This window comes from Erythrolamprus reginae, chromosome 1, assembly GCF_031021105.1.
Source record: "Erythrolamprus reginae isolate rEryReg1 chromosome 1, rEryReg1.hap1, whole genome shotgun sequence".
Classification (NCBI taxonomy): domain Eukaryota; kingdom Metazoa; phylum Chordata; class Lepidosauria; order Squamata; family Dipsadidae; genus Erythrolamprus; species Erythrolamprus reginae.
The window spans coordinates 326,699,079-326,720,952 of record NC_091950.1 but is presented as its reverse complement, the minus strand read 5'-3'; the positions used below and the strand labels follow the sequence as shown (position 1 = coordinate 326,720,952).

Here is a 21,874-nt window from a genome sequence, read left to right as displayed (position 1 = left end):
TTATTTTCTCTAGCGCAAGTTGCATTGCCACAACAGGCTACACATGATTAAAAAATGCAGAGAAGAGCAACAAAGATGATTAGGGGACAGGTGACTAAAACATATAAAGAACAGTTGCAGAAATTGGGTATGTGTAGTTTTAATAAAAGAAGGACTAAGGGTGAAATGAAAGCAGTGTTCCAGTATCTGAGAGGTTGCCATAGAGCAGTGTTTCCCAACCTTGGCAACTTGAAGATATCTGGACTTCAACTCCCAGAATTCCCCAGCCAGCATTTGCTGGCTAGGGAATTCTGCGAGTTGAAGTCCAAATACCTTCAAGTTGCCAAGGTTGGGAAACACTGCCATAGAGGACGGAGTCCACCTATTCTTTAAAGCACCTGAGGGCAGGACATGAAGCAATGGATGGAAACCAATCAAGAAAAGAAGCAACTTAGAGCTAAGGAGAAAATTCTGGATGGTGAGAACAATTAATCATTGGAACAGTTTGCCACCAGAAGCTGTGGGTACTCCATTACTGGGTTTTCAAGTATGGTATAGGATCTCTTGCTTATGGAGAGGACTGGACTAGAAGACCTCCAAGGTCCCTTCCAGATGTTATTCTGATAACTGAAAAGGCCTAGTACAGTGTTGTTCCACCTTGATAACTTTTAAGACAGGTAAACTTCAATTCCTACAATTCCTTGGACAGCTTGATGGCTGGGGAATTCTGGAAGCTGAAGTCCATTCTATGCTAAAATTTGCAAGGTTGAGAAACACTGGGTTAGTCAATTGCGTTCACAGTGTGCTGCGTCGCAAGCAAAAACCTCTCCTTTTTCATCTTGGCCACAGATAGCAAGTGCAAAATAGCAAAAAGCAGCAAGAGACCTGCCACACATTGTCTCACGATTGTCCAAAAGCCTGCCGTCCAGGACTACTGTATACCTTCCCTTCAGGTCATTGTCTGAACTACGACGAGAAGGCATCTAAACGGGTCATTGCTTGTGAGTGTGTGTGTGCGTACGCATATATGAAGGTCTTGGCATATTTGGGTTTTTTCCTGTGTAAGTTTCAGAGATTTACACAAATAACACATCCTAGATCTGAATGAATGAAATATTCTAATTGAATACTTTGTTCTGTACGAAGTTGAATGTGCACAACAGCATGTGAAATTGATTGTTAATCAGTGTTGCTTCCTAAGTGGACAGTTTGATTTCACAGAAATTTGATTTACTTGATTGTGTTGTTTAAGTATTCCTTTTATTCTTTTGAGCATTGTGTGTGTATATATATGTGTATGTGTGTGTGTATGTATAAGACAAGAACAGCTTTTTCTCAAATGCCATCACTCTGCTAAACAAATAATCCCCTCAACACTGTCAAACTTTTTACTAAGTCTGCACTACTAGCTTTCTCATCATTCCTATCACCTATCTTCTCCCACTTATGACTGCATGACTGTAACTTGTTATCCTTAAGATTTTTATTAATATTGATTGATCATTAAGTATTGTACCTCATGATTCTTGACAAATGTATAGTATTATTTATGTACACTGTACACTGAGAGCATATGCACCAAAGACAAATTCCTTGTGTGTCTAATCACACTTGGCCAATGAAGAATTCTACTCTATTCTATTTTATTCTATTCTACAAATATTTATATATAAATATATTTATATGTAAATATATAAATATAAAAATTATAAATATAAACATAAATGCCCGAGCAAATATTTGGAAAAGAAACTCCGACTCGGTGAAGAAGCAAAATCAGCCACACCTATCTCCCAATTCCTTCCAGGCTACCGCTTCCGCCTCTAAATCCCGCACCTCCCATTATAGGCCCGAAAAGAGAAGAAGATGCCCTCCGCCGAAGAGGAGGAGGGCGAGGCGGGGCTGCGCAGGCGCAGTAGTGAAGAAAGGGGGCCCAAGGCTCGCGGCACGCCGAGAGCAGCGCACGCGACGTCGTCCCCGCGCGGAGGGGTGGTGCGGTTTTTTGGGTGACATTGTTCGCAGCGTTTGCCGTCTTAGCGAACCCCGCGGCCGTCATGCTCTGCCGCTTGGGTGTCGCGGCCGGCCGCAGGTGAGAACCTGGCGGGGTCGGAAAGCCCTTGAATTCCCGGCCAAGGACGTAAACGAGAAGCGGGAGATTAGGAATGGGCAGGACGCGAGGGCACAAAAAGGGTGGATTGCTTGGGAGGAGGAGGAGAAGGAGAGCGCTACTTGGATTCGGTCTGTTTCAGGCTAATAGCAATAGCGCTTCGGCTTTATATATCGCTTCATAGTGCCTTACAGCCCTTTCTAAGCGGTTTACAGAGTCCGCCTATTGTCCCCCCCTCCAAACTCTTTGTGTCGTCCTTCATTTGAGTTGCAACGTTATCGTCCCATTGAAGGCCAGTAGAGCTGGACAGGTCTGCTCTGGTCAAAGGATGAAGCTACCCCGTTAAGTTTTTGCAAATAGCTTTTTATTCTGTGTCCAAAGGAACTGTGCAGTTTAAATTTACTGTTATTTGACCCTAGCAGTGTGAGTCCGGTAATGAAATGCTTTAACAATCATTTTGGAACCTGCTTTGGCTGTTGCACATTGACCTTATTAAAGTATATTATTGTCTTTGGACAAAGTCATTGGTTCCTCCCTCTATAAATGGGAGTCAGTCTATCTTAGTGTTTCCCAACCTTGGCAACTTGAAGATATTTGGACTTCAACTCCCAGAGGCTGGGGAATTCTGGGAGTTGAAGTCCAGATATCTCCAAGTTGCCAAGGTTGGGAAACACTGGTCTATCTGTCTGTCTGTAAAACATGTATAGAATAGTAGTAGTTGTTATTATTTAATATTTATTACATTAGTTATTAGATTTATTAGATTTTTTATTTATTTATTAGATTAGTATAAACATAACGTAAGTAAAAAGTAAGAATAAAAGATGACAATAGGACAGTAGGAAAGGGGCAGTAGGCACAGTGGTGCACTTACGCATGGTCCTTACAGACCTCTTAGAAACCGGAAAAGGTCGACAGAAACAGGCATTAGAAACAGAGAAACAGAAGATTGACAGCAGAAATGTCATGGTCCATCTAGTCTGTCCTTATACTATTGATTACCATTCAATTTGTATGCCACCCATGTCGCTGTTAACGGCGACTTTTGGTGGCTGACAGAATAATTAAAAAGTAAAAAAAAAATAAAGATAGCACAAGACACTTAAAACTAGGAATTTTAAGTAAACTAAAGAGCTAAGAGCATAAGCAACCCAGAGATGAGTTTACAAGGGCCATTGTAAGACTCCAGGGCCGGCCCAACTGGCAAATAGGTATGTTAATGCCCTTTGATTATGTGTCCTTGTACATAGATTCCCCCAAACATGCTCTTCTTTAATACTTGATTTTTGGAAGTTTCCACCAGCAGACTTAAAAGGAGTTTTCTGCCCGTGCTGTCATTTTGTGCTAATCTGGATTTAGAGACCAAGTATAATAACCCTGTGTTGACACAGTTTTTCTAGCATTTTCCCCTTTGGCAATTTATTAGACTGGGCGGCATAGAAGTCAAATTAAATAAATAATAAATAAAAAAATTGCATATATCCTTCCATAAAGGAGAAACAAAAACAATAATTGCATTTCATAAAAACTTGCATTTTATAACTTAACTTTGGTGTCACATTCTAATGTTTATGGGTGTATGTACAGTATGTTATTTTATTGTGTTGTTTTAACTCTTGGCTGGGAGCTATCCAGGATTTGATAGAAAATAGGCACCTATATAAATGTTGAAAGAAAAAGAATGAATAAATGATTCTGGGGATGGGATGGCAACAGCTTTATTTAGTGATTAAAAACATAGTTTTGACTAGAAGCATGAAAGAAATCTAGTATCAACTTTAATGAAAAATGAAATTCAGACTTTTATTTTTAGCAGTGATAAATGATAGTCGGTGCATAGTATTCCCAATCCATATACTCAATACAGTCCATATTTACAAAATACATTTTAAATAATAAAACAAATATTAGATGTACAGTAGTCCCTCACCTATCGCTGGTGTTACGTTCCAGACCTGGCCGCGATAGGTGAAATCTGCGATGGGGAATTTATCGACTGATAGTACTTATTTAAGTATTTATATTGTAATTGTTTGGTAAGGTTTCATTGTTTTAAGTGTTTATAAACCCTTCCCACACAGTATTTATTTTAGATACAGTATTTAAATACAGTATTTACAATTTTAGATATTTTTTTTTTTTTAAAAAACCTGCCGATCAAGTTCGGCGGGCTGTTTAAATCTGCCGATCGACTTCCTCAGAAACCCGCGATGAAGTGAAGCCGCAGTAGGTGAAGCGCGGTATAGCGAGGGACTACTGTAGTTAAGTTTGAAAGAAATGTGTATCAGAGTGCAGAAGATATGAAGGAATCTCCCATGGAGAGGAGGGTATGTCTTACACCCTTGGTCAAATTCAATTCAATTCAATTTATTAGATTTGTATGCCGCCGTTCTCCGAAAACTCAGGTGGCTCACAGAAAATTAGAAGAAGCTGTTGCAAACAAAGGAATATAAGGCCTGAACTTACAAGTATTTGTTTGTGACCATTCAATGTTACAATGCCACCGAAAAAAGTGATATGACTGTTTTTTTAGGACTATTGCACCATTGTGTCTTATGTGGCAACTGGCATGTATTTATAACAGTTGCCGTGTCCCAGGGTTTTGTGACCTTGACAAGGTCAATGGGAAAGCCAGATTCACTTAACCATGTTACTAACTTATTTATTTTTTTATTTTATTTAATTTATTTATTGGATTTGTATGCTGCTCCTCTCCGCAGACTTGGGGCGGCTAACAACAGCAACAAAATAGCACATAACAATAATCCAATACTAAACTTAACCATGATTCTCTTAACAACTGTGGCAAGAAAGGTCAGATGATGGGACAAAACTCACTTAACAAATCTCTTACTTAGCAATGGAATTTTTGTGCAATTTTTGAACTCTTAAATCAAGGGCTGCATGTAAATAAGAGATTGTTGGAGATTATATCTACAGATAGTTGCAGAGCTTTGAAATCGGTTGTTGAATTTAATGCTTATGTTGCACTTTCAGAGAAGAGTTAACTCTTTCTCATACCTCTTCTCTATCTTAGGTTTGAGTATAAAACGATCAAACAAATTACTGTATTTTTCAGTATAAGACACATCTTCTTCCTTCCTAAAAGAGACTGAAAATTTGGGTGTATCTTATACTCTGTAGCTTTTTCTCCCAGCCCTAATTAGGTGCTAACAATCTTTCCAGCTCTTACCTTGCAGGTTCTTTCATTGTTACTCTCTGCAAAGAATGTTTTCCAAGCTCTAAGTCTTTGCAGGTTTTTTTTTCATTGCTCTAACTTACTCCGAATAAGTTTCTTTGCAGCTCTAACCAGGTGCTAAGGCTTGCAAGCTCTTTCATTGTTACTCTCTCTGAATAAGGTTTTTTTTAAAGCCCTAACCAGGGGATAAAATAATGTGCTGAAGCTGACCAGACTAAGGACGCTAGCCAGATGAATATTTGGTGAGCAGATTCTTTCCCCTATTTTCCTCCCCAAAAACTAAGGTGCGTCTTATACTCTGAAAAATACGGTAATTGTGTGATATTAACATAAACCATAGACTGATCCCTATATCCCTGTTATTGTCCTGGGTTAGGTTTTGTTTCTCTTCAGTTCACAGGTAAATGGAGGTAATTATGATATGGGTAATTGTGGCAATAAGTGATAGATGATAACTTATGAAAATTTTAACAACTAAAATGTATTCGGTGATAGCAAAAAGAAAACAATTTTTTTTGCAAAGTGAAAATCAATGCATCTTTATTATATAGTTTATTTATTGTTTTTCAGAAACAACACTGCACTGATTACCTCTCTTGCTTGTCTGGCCTCCAGAAAAAAGCACACTCTCCCTGACTTGCCCTATGATTATGGTGCTTTGCAGCCACATATTAGTGCAGAAATTATGCAGCTTCACCACAGCAGACATCATGCTGCATATGTAAATAATCTGAATATTGCTGAAGAAAAATACAAAGAGGCTTTAGCAAAAGGTACTGGGAATAATATCACTATGCATCTTTCTGGTTTTATTCCTTCTAAAACTGGACTCTTTATGTTCTATGTGCATTTGTTTCCCTGTGCTAAGAGTAATAATTTAAGGTGAAAGCCTTCTTTTTTGGACTGTCAATGAGCCTTCTTTTTTGGACTGTCAATGAGTCAAACACTCACAAACTCTTTTGAATTCTCAAAGAAAAACATGGGTTATAAAGGCAATAATTGTGTTCCTATCTTCTCTTATCCAGCTGGAATGCAGGAGGGGTCATTGTAGAGTCCAGGGTCCACATGTCAAATTTGAGTTTAAAAATCTTTACATAAACAATAATGACACCAAATTGAGGAGTTGTATGCGAAATGAATATGTTAAAGAGAAGCCATTGTATCCTATCAACCAGCAGTTGATAGTAATCTTAATACATTTGGATTATGAGGAAATCACAGTTGTAATTTGTTGTTCCCTTGGTTGACTGGGTGTAGAAGTAAATAGTGAGGTAGCAAAGTTTGCTGACGACACTAAATTGTTCCAGATAGTAAAAAGTTAAACTGATTGTCGGGAGCTCCAGAAAGATCTTTCAAGATTGAGTTGAGTGGGCAACAAAGTGGCAAATGCATTTTAACCTAAATAAGTGCAAAGTTATGCACATCAGGGCAAAGAACCCCAATTATACCTACCAACTGATGGGGACCAAACTTTCTGAGACAACCCAAGAAAGGGATCTTGAGGTTTTGGTGGACAGCTCAATGAAGATGTCATCCCAGTGCGCAGCAGCAGTAAAGCAAATTCCATGTTGGCATGATTAGGAAGGGAATGGAAAATAGTGTGGTATTGCCTCTGTACAAATCGATGGTGAGACCACACTCCAAGTGTGGTGAGACCACACTTGGAGTACTGTGTACAGTTCTGGTCACCGCACTTCAAGAAGGATATAATGGAACTGGAAAAGGCGCAAAAAAGGGCAGCAAGAATGATCAAGGAAATGGAGCACCTTCCTTATGAAACCATGTTGGCCTTGGTCTCTTCAGCCTTGAAAGACAGCGTTTAAGAGGTGACGATCGAAAAGTATAAAATCTTACATGGGATAGAAGAGGTGGATAGAGAAAAATTATTTTATCTATCACGCAATACTTGGATGAGGGGGCACTCCCTAGAGATCATAGGTAAGAATGTTGGGACAAATAAAGGGAAATATTTCTTCACCCAGAGGGTCATTGGTTTATGGAATTCACTTCCAGAAGAGGTCGTGACAGCTGTCAGCCTGGATAGCTTCAAGGCAGGATTAAACAGATTCAGGGATGCCTAGTGTATCAGTGGTTATTGAAACGATGTCCAAGTGCCGCTTCTATGTTGGTTGAGGCAGGCAGGATTCCCTTGAGTACCATTTGTTGGGGGTCAAGGGAAAAGGAGGGTTTTGCCTTCTCTTTCTGCTCAAGATCCCCATGTACAATTGATGGGCCACTATGTGACACAGAATGCTGGACTTGATAAGCTTTGGTCTGATTCAGCATGGCTCTTCTTAGGTTCTTATGACTAGCACAACTAAGCAGAGGCGGCCACTTGTCATTTATGCTTTCTGCAGTCATGAGATTGCCAACTAATATAGTTTTATCAGTGGAGTTAGCTAAACATACTATATACGATTGCCCTCATGTTATTGAGGATTATGTTGTCCCAGATAATGCTCTTTTTAGATTGTAATATCTTATTTGGTTTATTACATTTTGAAAAGTAATTGTTATAAATGACTTATGTAGGTTACTGAATATGACTTATCAATCCTAGCCGTTTGGAAGGTAACTTTATAAGTTTGTTTCTAAGGTACCAGCATGCTATTCATGAGGGCTTTGTATGATGTTTCTCAACAATTGCTCATAGAAGCTTTACAGATAGAATAAGGAGAAAATATATAGTTTTTAAGAGTTTAACAATTAAAGTGGGACAGGAATGCTTTTAGTTGATGGTTCCAAGAAAAGCAGATAAGGTTATCCAAAAATCTTTATTCATAGGATGTAGACAAGCATTATTCTTGGTGTGTGGTCTAGCATCAAAAGAATCAGATTCAAACTGCATGAACCAAAAAAATAAAAAAAGCAATTTGCATAAAACTAATTTATATTTGCATCTGTTTCAAGTTGCGTTCTGTGTTTCATCAGAAGAAAATTTGATTAGTCTGATGATTCTTTTTTTAATCAAAAGAAGCTTTCAACACAAGAGTTTTCCCTTTTGGCATTATTTCCATTTCTAATTAAAGATACGTTCAAGAAAAAAGACTGAGAAAGCAAGTTTTGTTTTGTCTTTCCCCTAGTTCAGATGTGGGTCAGGAAGCAGCAATTACAATTCCTTGAAACTGGGTATGAGGAAGCATCGATTTGGAGTATTGTAACCTAGAGCTAAAGTGAGCCAAGTTAAGTTCCTAACAGGTTTTAACTACGATATGGTGACAGTTCTTGAATACATGCGTGGATTCTTATATAGAAGGCACTTGCATATGACATTTTGTGTTAGGACTTAGTAGTTCTGCTTTTTCTCTGTTCTTTCCATCTTCAGGGGATGTAACAGCGCAGGTGTCTCTTCAACCAGCTTTGAAGTTCAATGGGGGAGGTCACATTAATCATAGCATCTTTTGGACAAATCTGTCTCCTAAAGGTGGAGGAGAGCCAAAAGGTTTGTATTTGAATCTGGTTTATAGTAGTTTTTTTTTTTACTAATATTAATACAGGCTTAAATAAACTTTGGGTTTATTTTATAAGTTTCAAGTTTAAGTTTCAAGTTTAATCAGATTTGTATGCCGCCCCTCTCCGCAGACTCGGGGCGGCTCACAGCAATAACAACACAATGTAAAAACAAATCTAATCTAATATTTAAGTTAATTTAAAAAACACCGCAAATTAAATTTTATTTAAGTTTCAAATAAAGCAAATTCGGGTTCTTTATCAGTGGCAATGAAAATCAGATCTGAATGCTTCATCCACCTCACTCAAAAATGTTTATTTATGTTTGCAACGTGGAGGTCCACAGGGAGGATCCGCAGTAGCAAAATGGCAGACAGGCCAGATAATTACAATCCTGTAAAATCTTTTTTACATGCATATAATGTGTAAAAAGGAGGCACAATGGCTAAGTAGTTAAAGGCATGAGTTTGTCAGCTGGAAAGCTGATAGCCTAAGTTTGGGACCAGAGTGCTATGAGATGGGGTGAGCTCCCATTCCTGCCCAAGCTCCTGCTAACCCTGCAGTTTGAAAGCAGGTAAATGTGAGTAGATAAATAGGTACCACTTTGGTGGGATAGTAACAGAATTCCGTGCCCTTCAGTATACTGTATAGTCATGTTGGCCGCATGATCATAAAAGAGTCTTGAGACAGCACTGGCTCCCTCAGCTAAGAAATTGAGATAAGCACCACCCCGTAGAGTTGGACCTGACTGGACAAATAAACAGACTTTACCTTTATAGCGTGTGCAACACATGTTAAAAAAGTGGGACTTTGCCCAGTGACTCCTGCCATTTTGATAGTGTTGAACCCCTAGCCTTTTACCGTATATTTCAGAGTATAAGATGCACTGGAATATAAGTTCCTCCCCTTAGTTTTTGGGGAGGAAAGTAGGGGAAAAATCTGCCTACCAGGTATTCATCTGACTAGCATCTTTAGTCTGGTCAGCTTCAGCGCATCAGTTTGGTCCCACAGAGTGGGTCTTCTCCGGGTCCTGTCAACTAAACAATGTCGCTTGGCGGGACCCAGGGGAAGAGCCTTCTCTGTGGTGGCCCCGGCCCTCTGGAACCAACTCCCCCCAGAGATTAGAATTGCTCCCACCCTCCTTGCCTTTCGTAAGCTTCTTAAAACCCACCTCTGCCGCCAGGCATGGGGGAACTGAGATACTCTTTCCCCCTAGGCCTTTACAATTTTATGCATGGTATGTCTGTATGTATGTTTGGTTTTACAATAAGGGTTTTTAACTCTTTTAATATTGGATTGTCATATGCTGTTTTACTACTGTTGTTAGCCGCCCCGAGTCTACGGAGAGGGGCGGCATACAAATCCAATCCAATCCAATCAATCAAAATCACTTCGCTGGTTTTGAGTGTGCACACAGACTTTTTATCCCCTGGTTGGGGATTAAACAACAGCTTCTAAACCACAGCTGGTTGTTGGCGAGAGAAGCAATGAGAAAAGCAGGCGAAACATGGAAGATCGCTTCACTCGCTAGCGCCTCGTTAGGGCTGAAAAACAGCTTCGAAAAAGCTTACATTTGGTGTATAAGATATAAGTCTTTTTTGGGGAGGGAACGCAAAATTTCACACGGAAACGCACATTTCGGCACGTATACATATGCGGGGAAGCAAAAAACGTCACTGAAACGTGCTCGTGCGCTCCCATGCAAGATTTTGCTACCTGCACAGGTGTGGGAAGCAAAATTGTGCTCGATCCCGTACTCATGCGCCAGAGCTGTGTGCAATTAGCCGTTCCGGTAGGAGCCCAGCACTGGATCAGGGAAATTAACCGTAAAGCAAGGGATAAAGGATACAGAGAGGCAAAGAGACTTAGGGAAGGCCCCAGGCTCCTTGTCACCACTATGCAACAGATTTATTGTCGCTTCTGCCATCTACCTTACATGGCTAGAAATACCCCCGCCATCAAATTCCTTGCCAATGTCATACTCTCCCTCTGGTAGAGGGTAAAGATCAAAAAGTATCAAGGCTCTGCCCCTGTGATTTCAGAGAAATGGCAACTACAAAACATGTTCTTCTTTATTGCTCCTTTGATCCACAACAGATTTAGGCTGCCTCTGATAATCCAGATTTGGCCAAATTTGGCTTTTGCTCAGATGCTGCTCATAGATATAGTACCTCTTGTTACAGTACATGTAACTGTTTTGTGCAGCATTGCAGAAGTTCTGTTGAAGCCTGATGGACCAATCTCCCATCATGCATTATTTGTGACTATAATTCATTTAAACTTTAGCATTTGTTAATACAAGTAGTTTATATAAAGTTACTTTGTTGTAATTTAATATAATTTTAGTGTTTACCTTATAATTTAACATGGGCTGTATTCTAGAACTCATTTATAGATATCAGTTGGATTGTTTTACAAGTGTATTTTAATTTTGTCTTCAACTTTGCTTTGTTTGTTATCTGCCTTTGGAGACAACAGCATAAATAAGACACCAGCAGGTTGCAGAATCACACAGAGTCTACATATCTAGTGAAATCCTTCTTTTGCAAGTGTGAAATAGCTCTTGTTGCTTACTGTTCTGGTAGCTCAGCATTATAGTAGCAGCATTGCTAAACAATTATCATTAACTAGCATATCTTTCTCAAATCTTGATTAAGAGGCAGTGTGTTAAGTTACAATCACCCTGATGATAATGGATGCCTTATTGCAGTGTTTCCCAACCTTGGCAACTTGAAGCTATTTGGACTTTAACTCCCAGAATTCCCCAGCCAGCAAATGCTGGCTGGGGAATTCTGGGAGTTGAAGTCCAGATATCTTCAAGTTGCCAAGGTTGGGAAACACTGCCTTATTGCATTGAATTGATGGGAGGAACATAACAAATGTGTAAATTTTTTTTAGGCTGCTTCTATTTTCTTTTGTTATGATTGTGTTGATTTCTTTACATAAATTCTCTTCATAATTAATCTGAAATAGTTCTTTAGATCAGTAATTTTCAACCTTTTTTGAGCCGCGGCACATTTTTTACATTTACAAAATCCTGGGGCACACCACCAACCAAAATGACACAAATCTAATAAATAAATAAATAAATAAATAAATAAATAAATAAATAAATACATACATACATACATACATACATACATACATACATACATACATACATACATACATACATAAATAAATAACCCCCTCATATATACAATCCCATGTAACATCCCCTTATAAATACAGTCAATCATCAATCATCCCTCCTCAAATTTATACCACTGTCTCATTTCTGGGTACTTCTCCTGTCTTTCCCCCTTTTCTCTCTCATGTTTCTCATTTCTCTCTCTTCCTCCCTTTTTCCCTCATTCCTTCTCCCTCTCACTTCTCCTCTTTTTCCATCCCCCTCTCTCTCCCCCCCTTATGTGTGTGTGTGTGTGTATACCATTTCCAAAACCAGTTGAGGGCTGGGTTTTTTTTCTCTTTTATTATTTTCAAAAACAGGTGTGGACTGGGGGGGGGGTTTCTTATTATTTGGGTACTTTTAACCATATGCTTCAAGAATCACCTCTCTCTTGTTTCTCTCTCCTCTCATTCTCTGCCTCAATCATTTTCTCATTTCTCCTTTTTTCTCCCCTTTTTGTTCTCATTTCTCTCGCTCTCCTTTCCTCTCCCTATCTGTCTCTCTTGCTTTCTCTCTCTCTTGCTATCTCTTTTTCTCTCTTGCTTTCCTTCTCTCTCTCTCGTTCTCTCTCTTATTTTCTTTCTCTCTCTCTCTTGTTCTTTCTCTCTCATGCTTTCTCTCTCTTGTTCTTTCTCTCTCTGTTGCTCTCTCTCTCGTTCTCTTATTTTCTCTCTCTCTCTCATGCTTTCTCTCTCTTGTTCTTTCTCTCTCTCTCTGTTGCTCTCTCGTTCTCTCTTATTTTCTTTCTCTCTCTCTTGTTCTTTCTCTCTCATGCTTTCTCTGTCTTGTTCTTTCTTTCTTTCTCTCTCTCTCTGTTGCTCTCTCTCTCTCGTTCTCTCTCTTCCTTTCTTCTCTGTGGAGGCCGGCGAAGGTTTTCGTTAGTTTGAATGTTCCGAGCAAGCTGGCAGGGGGATGAGAAGCAGCCTCTTTACTGACAGCCCGGGACGGGACTGTGAGAGGGGTGGGCGTTCCCACAGCGCTCGGAGCGGCTAGCAGCCGGATCGCCAGCGCCGCTGCAGCCACAGCTGTGGGAGGAGCCGCGCCCCAAGAAAGCCGGAGAGAAGGACGGATCGGGCGGGCGGGGACAGCCACAAGTGAAAGCCTCAGCCCTGGACCTCCCACTTGCAGAAGCCGCCCCTCCCCCGGCTATTGCCCGCCGCCACTATTAGCGACGAGAAGCCATGGGCGCGAGGGGGGGCGACTTTCAAAGCAACCTTTGCCGGCGTCCTGCGGGAGGGTGCCAATAGCGGCGGCAGCGGTGGGCAGTAGCCGGGGGAGGGGCGGCTTCTGCAAGTGGGAGCTCCAGGGCTGAAGCCTCAGCCCTGGAGCTCCCACTTGCAGGAGTCGCCTCGCGGCACACCTGACCATATCTCGCGGCACACTAGTGTGCCGCGGCACACCGGTTGAAAAACACTGCTTTAGATTACCTGATTTGGGGGGGGGGAATTCTGTGTAAATGCAAACTGTTTTAATATTTCTTGTTTTAAGGAGAACTTTTGGAAGCCATCAAACGCGATTTTGGTTCATTCGCAAGTTTTAAGGAGAAACTCACAGCTGTTTCAGTTGGTGTCCAAGGCTCAGGTTGGGGATGGCTCGGTTTTAATAAAGAATCTAAGAGACTCCAGATTGCTGCCTGTTCCAATCAGGACCCTCTCCAGGGAACCACAGGTGAGGTGCTCTAGGTGGAAGTTGTCTACATCTGCTAAATATCATTTTTAGCTGCAGAAGGAATAAAGCAATAGTAATTAGCATTTAGACTTACATAATGCTTTATAGTGCTTTATAGTACTCTGAATGGTTTACAGAGTAGCGTATTGCTCCCAACAGTTTGGGTCCTCATTTTACTGATTTCGCAAGGGTAGAAAGCTGAGTCAAATTGGGATTGGGGATATGTTTGTCGCAATAAATTGTTAAAGTTTGTAGTATTTTAGCACTATTTTTCCTCTTTTTTAGGACTTACTCCTCTGTTGGGAATTGATGTATGGGAACATGCATATTATCTTCAATATAAAAACGTTAGACCTGATTATCTCAAAGCTATCTGGAATGTGATCAACTGGGAAAATGTATCTTCGAGATATGGAGCCTGCAAATAATAGAACAGAAAATCTTATAGAAACAAGACTTAAGTGTTCCTCAGATTATTTTCATAATATGTAGCAGTTCAATTGCTAATTGTTCCATCACTGAAAATATCACATCACCAGAAAGTTCTATCAAGTTAATTTGTACCTAATTGTGGTAAAATTGTAAGTTTTCAAAGTGCTAATTGTCTCTTTTAAAAATTGGGTTCTCTAATTTTCTGAAAAGAATGTTAATTTCTAAAACTTAAAAGTGGATTACAAACGAAATTCCTTTTAGCAACATGCAAATTTGAATGCTTTTGAATGATTCCTTGCAAATTAAGGAAGAGTCCAGGAAATAAAAATTAGAGGACATTTAATAAACTAGATTTCTTGAAAAATTATGTACCAAGAGCTTCATGGTACTTAAGTAAGTTATACTGTTATACGCATGTTAATGATAAAAAATTGGCATGTTCATTATAAAGATTCAAAATCTGTGTCAGCTGGTAAATATAGAAAGTTCAGTTTGTGAAATTTGAGCTTCTGAAAGGGAGAAAAATCAGTGATACAATTTAGTACACCAAGTATATAAAATAAATTGGTTGGATTAAAGGTGTAATTTGCACTTTGTGGCTTTGAGTGAAATATATCCATTTATTGCTATGTCCACTATATACTCACTATGACGTTCCAAAAATAAAAGTGCAAAATGACTTTTAAGTCATTAAATAATGCTAATGGACCATTTTCAAATGAAAGAACTTTAGGATTAATGAGAAAATTACGGGGATTGGTGTATTAGTCCTATTGTGTGGAATGAATTTGAGCCTGCAACACCTGAGGAAGTGGACAAGGCTATGGGAACAAACACTTGTTTGTTGGACCTGTGCCCCTCCTGGCTGGTTTCGTCCAGCAGGGAGGTGTCATGAGGCTGGCTTCAGATTTTGGTCAATGCCTCCTTGAGGGAGGGGTTTGTCCCACAACCATTAAAGGTGGAGGTTGTGAGGCCTTCTCAAGAAGCCTTCCCTGGATCCAGCAGAATTAAAGAAATTTCATCCAGTCTCCAACCTTCCCTTTGTGAGCAAGGTTGTAGAGAAAGTGATGGTGCTCCAGCTCCTATGGTTGTTGGATGAAACAGATTATCTAGACCCTTTTCAATCAGATTTCAAGCCTGGCTACAGCACGGAAGCTGGTTTGGTCTCTCTAATGGCGAGCCAGAGATGGGGGTCATTCCTTTATCTTGGTGCTACTTGACCTCTCAGCTGCTTTCAATACCATTGACCATGGTATCCTTTTGCGCTGACTAAAGGAGCTAGGATTGGGAGGCACCGTATTATGATGGTTCTCCTATCTCTCTGGTCGATCAAAGTCGGTGTTGGTGGGTGGGCAGAGGTCGAGCCCTAGATTCCTCATTTGCGGGGTGCCTAAGGGCTTGGTCCTCTCCCCCCTACTGTTTAACATCTACATGAAACCACTGGGTGAGATCATCCAACAAGACGGGGTGAGGTTTCAGCAATATGCTGATGACACCCAGCTGTATATCTCCACTCCATGTCATTTCAATGAAGCAGTGGATGTGATGTGCCAGTGCCTGGATTAGGTGAGCTTCTGGATGGGAGTCAACAGACTCAAACATAACCTTGGTAAGACAGTGGCTGTGGATATTGCCTCTGAAGGACCATGTCGACTGTACTACCTTGATTCTGGGGGGAGAGAAATTAACCCCCTCAGAATGGGTTCCTAACTTGGGTGTCCTCCTAGACTCAGCTAATATTACATCAACAACTGACAGCTGTAATTAGGGGGACCTTTGCACAGATTCACCTAGTGCACCAATTGGATCAAGAGGCTCTTCTCACAGTCACTCATGCCCTTATCGCCTCAAGGCCGAATTATTGCAATGCACTCTACATGGGGCTACCCCTGAAGAGTGTTCGGAGACTATAGTTGGTCCAGAACGCAACTGCGTGAGTTGTGGGTGCGCCCAGATACACTCACATGTTGTGTTGTTGGCCGAGAATCTAAATTTGCAGCAGATGTTAGGGAAGCTAATGCAATGAGAATGGATTAAAAATATAAGATCAAAATAAGTATGCTTAGAATCAACAGATATAATTTCATTTATTTATTTAATTGGATTTGTGTGCCGCCCCTCTCCGAGGACTCGGGGCGGATATAAGTTATGCAGGAGCTGATTCCCATTCCTGCCACTACTGGGAATTGGGAGCTTTGCTTGTGCGTACATGCGCATGGGTCACTGTGTTTTTGCTTATGCGCATGCACAGGAAGCAAAATCTTGCGAGGGGACAGGTGCGCTGAGAGAGATTTCGGTGGGTTTTTTTGCTTCTGCAATGTGGAAGGAGAGATGGAATTCAGCTGGTTGGGACCGGTTCGAGTGAACCGGTAGTGGCGACCTGCACATGTGCAGAAACAAAGAAAATTGCTGAAATCTGTTGCGCGTGTCCCCTAATGAGATTTTGCTCCCTGCGCATGCGCAGAAGCAAAAACATGCTGGGAGGCATGTGCACACAGGAGAACAAGCTGCAGCTTTCGCTGCCGGTAGTGTGAAAAAACACGGCAATTAGCTTATGCACATTGTCTGCGCATGCGTGTGGCATCACAAAACACAGTAAGATAGCACGGGATTGTGTATGGGCGGTAGTGGCGTCCCACCCACAGGTCGCCACTACCGGTTCACCCGAACCAGTCCCAACTGGCTGAATTCCATCTCCTTCCATCTTGAGAATTTACAAATCAGTATTTGCAGAGAGTTGATTTTCTATTATGTAAAGAAAGCAGGAAGTTTTTAACATTGCCACTAGATGGCAGTGGTGTACCATACTTAGAAATTCTGTTTAGGAATACAATAAATTATTGGTATATATACTAATTGGTTATGACATGAGCTAAAACAGTGATGGCAAACCTTTTTCTCCCCGGGTGCCAAAAGAGCGTGGGAACACGCTACCATGCATGTGCAAGTGCACACACCTATAATGCCTGGGGAGGGGCGAAAACAGCTTTCAGAAAAACAGGTGATTCATCTTTGATCAGTCCTTTGATCATTCATGAGATTCTTTTGCCCAGAAAATTAAAACAACAGTTGTGTAATACTCTACCACCTGAGATAATAATGCACATTCTGTTATTTGGAAGCTTCACCTAGCAAAAAATGTACGCAGAATCTGCATAGTTCAATGTATGAATTGCCATCAGTAGAGGGCATTCTTTAGCTGGTTAAAGTCATCTAGCCTGGATATTATAGCCACTTGTATAAATAGCTCATATTTCTCTGGATATTTTTTTCTGTTTGGAGGTGCACACAAGCTTCCTTCTGCTGTCACCATGCATTTCTTTCCATCTTTTAAAAACAGAAATTTCCACACCGTCTAGCATATATCTTAGGCACAATTAACAATTGTGAGACTTTAGAAGCTTCAAAACACAAGAGAGGTAATTGAAAAGGCACTGAAGACCCTTAGTTCCTTTAAAATATGCATGTGCAGAATTGGTATACATGCAAATATTATATTAAAAAAGCACTGTTGACAAGTCTTAAAACCAAATCAATTTATCAGGAGATCTAAATTAGGGATGGGGAATTTCTTGGCCTCTATGCGGGACCAAGTCCAACTTGTAAGGCTTAATTAAGGCAAGGTTTCTTCCCTATATAATATCCTTTGTCAATATCTTGCTGTTATAGTCCTGTTTATACTTTTACAAGACTATTAGCAGGTTTGGGTTGGCTTTGGCTATACTGTATTTTGCCTTTCCCTCTTTTAGATGAAGAATGAAAGCAAGGGCCTCTGATGCTGCTTGAGAATCATAGTAGGTCATGTCAAGGTGAGATTCTTTTTCTAGCCTGTGGTCTTTTTCATTTAGGAAGAATCCTGTTGGAATACTCTCTTGTACTCTCTGATCATGGATCATGCTGAGTGGCTCTTGGCTGAATCGAATCTTCCCTTTTGGTAAGTGGTGGATCGGACACATGAGATAGAGTGATGGCTCCCCTTCCATAGGCATGGATGCCCATCACAAAAACGAATGGGTGATGTCAGAGATAGGTTTAAAGGTGTCACGGAGTGATGTCAATCAAACCTCACTCCCTGTTGGCATGTAGGCTGCCAACCAAGTCAGGAGCTGCACCCAGGCCTTCGGTCACATCAGTTTCCCACCCAGATGTATTTCATTATAGTCCATTTTTTGAGTGGGATTATGTAAGTTTTAATAGAAAAACAGAGCTGGGAAAGTCCTTGGAGGTCTTCCAGTCCAACTCTATATTAATGATAGCAAAACCTTTTTGGTTTGTGTGCCAAAAGTGGGGAGAACGCAGGGGACTCATTATGCCCACACCCATAATTCCATGTAAACCCCACTGTGCATGTGTGTGTGCCCCCCCCCACTCCTGGCACATGATTGCAAGCCCATTTTTTGGCCTCTCTAGGTATCAGAGCATTTCTAGGAGCCTGGGGTGGGTGAAAATGGCCTTCCCCATCCCCCTGGAGGCCCTCCGGAGGCTGGAAATGTTCTGTTTGATGACTTCTGGTTGGACTGGGTTTTTTTGCTGCCCCCAAGCTCCAGAGCCTTTCTAGAAGCCTGAGGTGGCTGAAAACGGCCTTCTCCAGCCCCTGGAGGTTCTCCAGAGGCCAAAATCATTCAGTTTGCTGACTTCCGTTTGGAAGGCCCATTTTTTTGCTTTCCCCAGGCTTCAGAGCCTTTCTAGGAGCCTGGGGTGTGTGTGAAAACAGCCTTTCCCACCCTCCTGGAGGCCCCATGGAGACCAGAAATGGCCTCTTCCCCAACTTGAAATTTAAGCTCAGGTGCCCACCAATATGGCTGTGCATGCCACTTGTGGTTTGCCATCACGGCTCTATATCATTCCAGACAAGTGGTTGTCCAGAATCTTCTTAAAAATTTCCAGTGATAGAATACCCACAACCTCTGTAGACAAGCTGGTTAATTGTTCTCACCGTTTTGAAGAAGAAACATTCACCTCTTCTATTTGAACTTTTCCACTAGGAGGTTTTCTGAAAACAAAAATTGTAGTCACATTTTTTTTTTGCTGCTGCTGCTGCTGCATTTTATTATTTTGGCATATGAAATGATTTTTTTTCATATGTGTTTTGATGAGACATGACAGCATTTGGTGAGTGTTTGGGGCCCGCAAATTCTCAACCATTTTAATTGGTCAGCAATCAATGATATGCCATCTCAATCACTAAGAAAATAGGGGAGATTGTGGCAGATTTAAGGGTAGGAATGATTTATCTTTTGCTTTTATCAAACAGAGGCGCAAAAACATGCTGCTGATATCAGTCTGTTTTTATAAACACTGTGGCGAAATGTCAGATTCCTCCTGGGGTTACAAATTGCAGGATGAAGCCTTCATGTGGTCTGTGTTTATTGTTTTCCTGTGGAAATATTGAAGAAAAGACAGAATATAGAAGAAACAGCAGAACTGAAGATGTATCTTTGCATGATTCTTAAAGAAAAGTACCGTAAGTAAGCAGGCCAAAAGATGAACATTGTACTTAAAGTCAACAGATTCAGTGTCAACTGTGTAGTGATAAAATTATTTCCATTGTGTTCTGCCAGGCTCTATGGTATGAGACTCCCGAAAATTCAAGGGTACAAATTTCAGATAGATACACACTTGAAAGTTCAAAAACAATGTTCTTTATCACAAAAATTCAAAAGAAACAAAGCACCCTTTTTGTATTGCAAAGAGCACTCATCCCAAAACATCCTGGTACTCTGTAAAATCCCCTTAACCAGTCCTTAAGTACTTAGCTAGCAGCTGTGAAGGAACGTCACACCCTCCTTCTTCCACGAAGGGAAACACACACACTTTGCTCTGCTTTGGTTTCAAAGTCGTGAAAAATCAACAAATAAAGTCCGGAAACATCAAGGCACGGTCCTGAAGAACAACGATCAGATAATCTTCCTCAACGACCAAGCCAGCACGCTGCTATTTATATCAGCAGCTCTAATTACTGAAGCCCCACTCAAACACAGGTGGCCTCTCTTATCTCCTGTAATATTTCTTCAATTGGTCTCTTCTATGCATAATTCTGCGCATGCGTGGGTCTAACACTCCCTCATCCGAATCGACCGAAGATAATGGAGATTGGCTTCCTGGGCTGTGTGCCAAGCCCCCCTCTTCCAAGTCACCCCATCTTCTTCGTCCAAGGACACTGCACTACCTGACTCTATCAGCAATAAAACAGGCCAATGACATGTTGATGTTTCCCCTGCATCCACCTCCACATTCCTTGGGGCAGGAGCTGGGCCAGAGCCAACCACAACACATTGTATGCAACTAAAAAAAAGTGACACTAAGAATGCTACTTAGTTTCCCCTGTAAGTGATCATAATTGAATTTAATACATGCTAGTTTCTAAACCAGTTTCTAAATTCTGGAAGGATACCAGATTGGAAAAAACTAAACTACCTGTAGTCAATTCTTGTGAACTATTGTAGTTTTTTTAATTGTATCCTGAGATCTTAGGCTAAGAGTCTTTCTGGTGAAAATATTTCTATTTTCTTAGCAGTCTGCATCTCAGAACCAACTTATATTATACATTGCTCAAAAAAAAATAAAGGGAACACTCAAAGAACACACCCTAGATCTGAATCAATGAAATATTCTCATTGTTCTGTACAAAGTTGAATGTGCTGACAACATGTGAAATTGATTGTCAATCAGTGTTGCTTCCTAAGTGGACCGTTTGATTTCACAGAAATTTGATTTACTTGGGGTTATTGTTGTTTAAGTGTTCCGTTTATTTTTTTGAGCAGTATATATTTGTGTTGATTTTTTATCTGTAACATTCCTTCCTATACAACAGTGATTTTCAACCTTTTTTGAGCCACGGCACATTTTTTACATTTTAAAATCCTGGGGCACACCACCAACCAAAATGACACCCTAAGACACTTTCCTCCCTTTTTCCATCCCTGTCTCCTCCCCACCCTTGTGTTTGTGTGTGTGTGTGTGTATACACACTCTTGAACCATTTCCAAAAACAGGTGAGGGCTGGGTTTTTTTTGTCTCTTATTCTTTGGGTGCTTTTTATCATATGCTTTAAATCAAGAGTCACCTCTCTCTCTTTTGTTTCTCTCTCTTGCCTCTCATTCTCTGTCTCAATCATTTCCTCATTTCTCTTTTTTTCCTCTCCTTTTTGCTCATTTATCTCTCTCTCTCTTGTTTTCTTTCTCTCTCTTTTTCTCTCTCTCTCTTGCTTTCTCTCTCTCTCTCTCTCTCTTGCTTTCTTTCTCTCTGACACTTGCTTTCTCTCTCTTCCTCTCTTTTCTTTCTCTCTCTTGCTTTCTCTCTCTCTCTCTCAGCAAAAAGTTGCGAGACTGGAACCTGAGCTTCCTTTTTCGCGGCACACCTGACCATGTCTCGCGGCACACTGGTTGAAAAACACTGCTATACAATGAGCACTAATTCCCTTGGTCCTGTTGGTTTGATAAGAGCCTAGTCCAAAAGGCAGGGCCTTTCCACAAAAAATATGGCTTGTAGAACATGAGTGTGAAATCCATCTTACTAACAAGGGCCATTTATAGATAGGAGTGGTTGCCAACATCAATATCACAGAGTACTTGAAATATTTATGCAAAGCAAAATTTAACCACTGTCTTGGAATCTTAGTGCAAATGCGAGGGACATATATGGAAGTTTCCATACACGTTGAGTGCCATTTCTAGACTAATTCAGCTCAATCAGTTCAATGCTTAGGAATTTGGGAAACAAGTCTCTTTTCCTAAAGCTACTTACATACACTGTACACTTCCCAAAAATCCTGCAGTCTTTATGGGAGAAACAGTTGTTTAGCATCCTTTTTTCCTTTGCCTTGGAAAATAACTTTCTCTGCCTTTTGTAAAGTAAGCCATAGGAACAG

The 21,874-nt window shown here is 40.7% G+C and overlaps 1 protein-coding gene across 1 annotated transcript; it reads left to right on the top strand.

Annotated features, from left to right (window-relative positions):
* The first annotated feature begins 1,840 nt into the window (after positions 1-1,840).
* Positions 1,841-14,595, top strand: SOD2 (superoxide dismutase 2). The gene is made up of 5 exons (XM_070733788.1): positions 1,841-2,068; positions 5,856-6,058; positions 8,611-8,727; positions 13,393-13,572; positions 13,858-14,595. Exons 1-5 carry the CDS (start codon positions 2,034-2,036, stop codon positions 13,998-14,000), a joined length of 678 nt encoding a protein of 225 aa, XP_070589889.1. The 5' UTR covers positions 1,841-2,033; the 3' UTR covers positions 14,001-14,595.
* The last annotated feature ends 7,279 nt before the right edge of the window (positions 14,596-21,874 follow it).

Coding starts and splice junctions, on each gene's coding strand:
- SOD2 (XM_070733788.1), top strand. CDS start 2,034: ATGCTCTGCCGCTTGGGTGTCGCGGCCGGCCGCAG. Junction 6,059..8,610: donor CAAAGAGGCTTTAGCAAAAG/GTACTGGGAATA, acceptor TTCCATCTTCAG/GGGATGTAACAGCGCAGGTG. Junction 8,728..13,392: donor AGGTGGAGGAGAGCCAAAAG/GTTTGTATTTGA, acceptor TCTTGTTTTAAG/GAGAACTTTTGGAAGCCATC.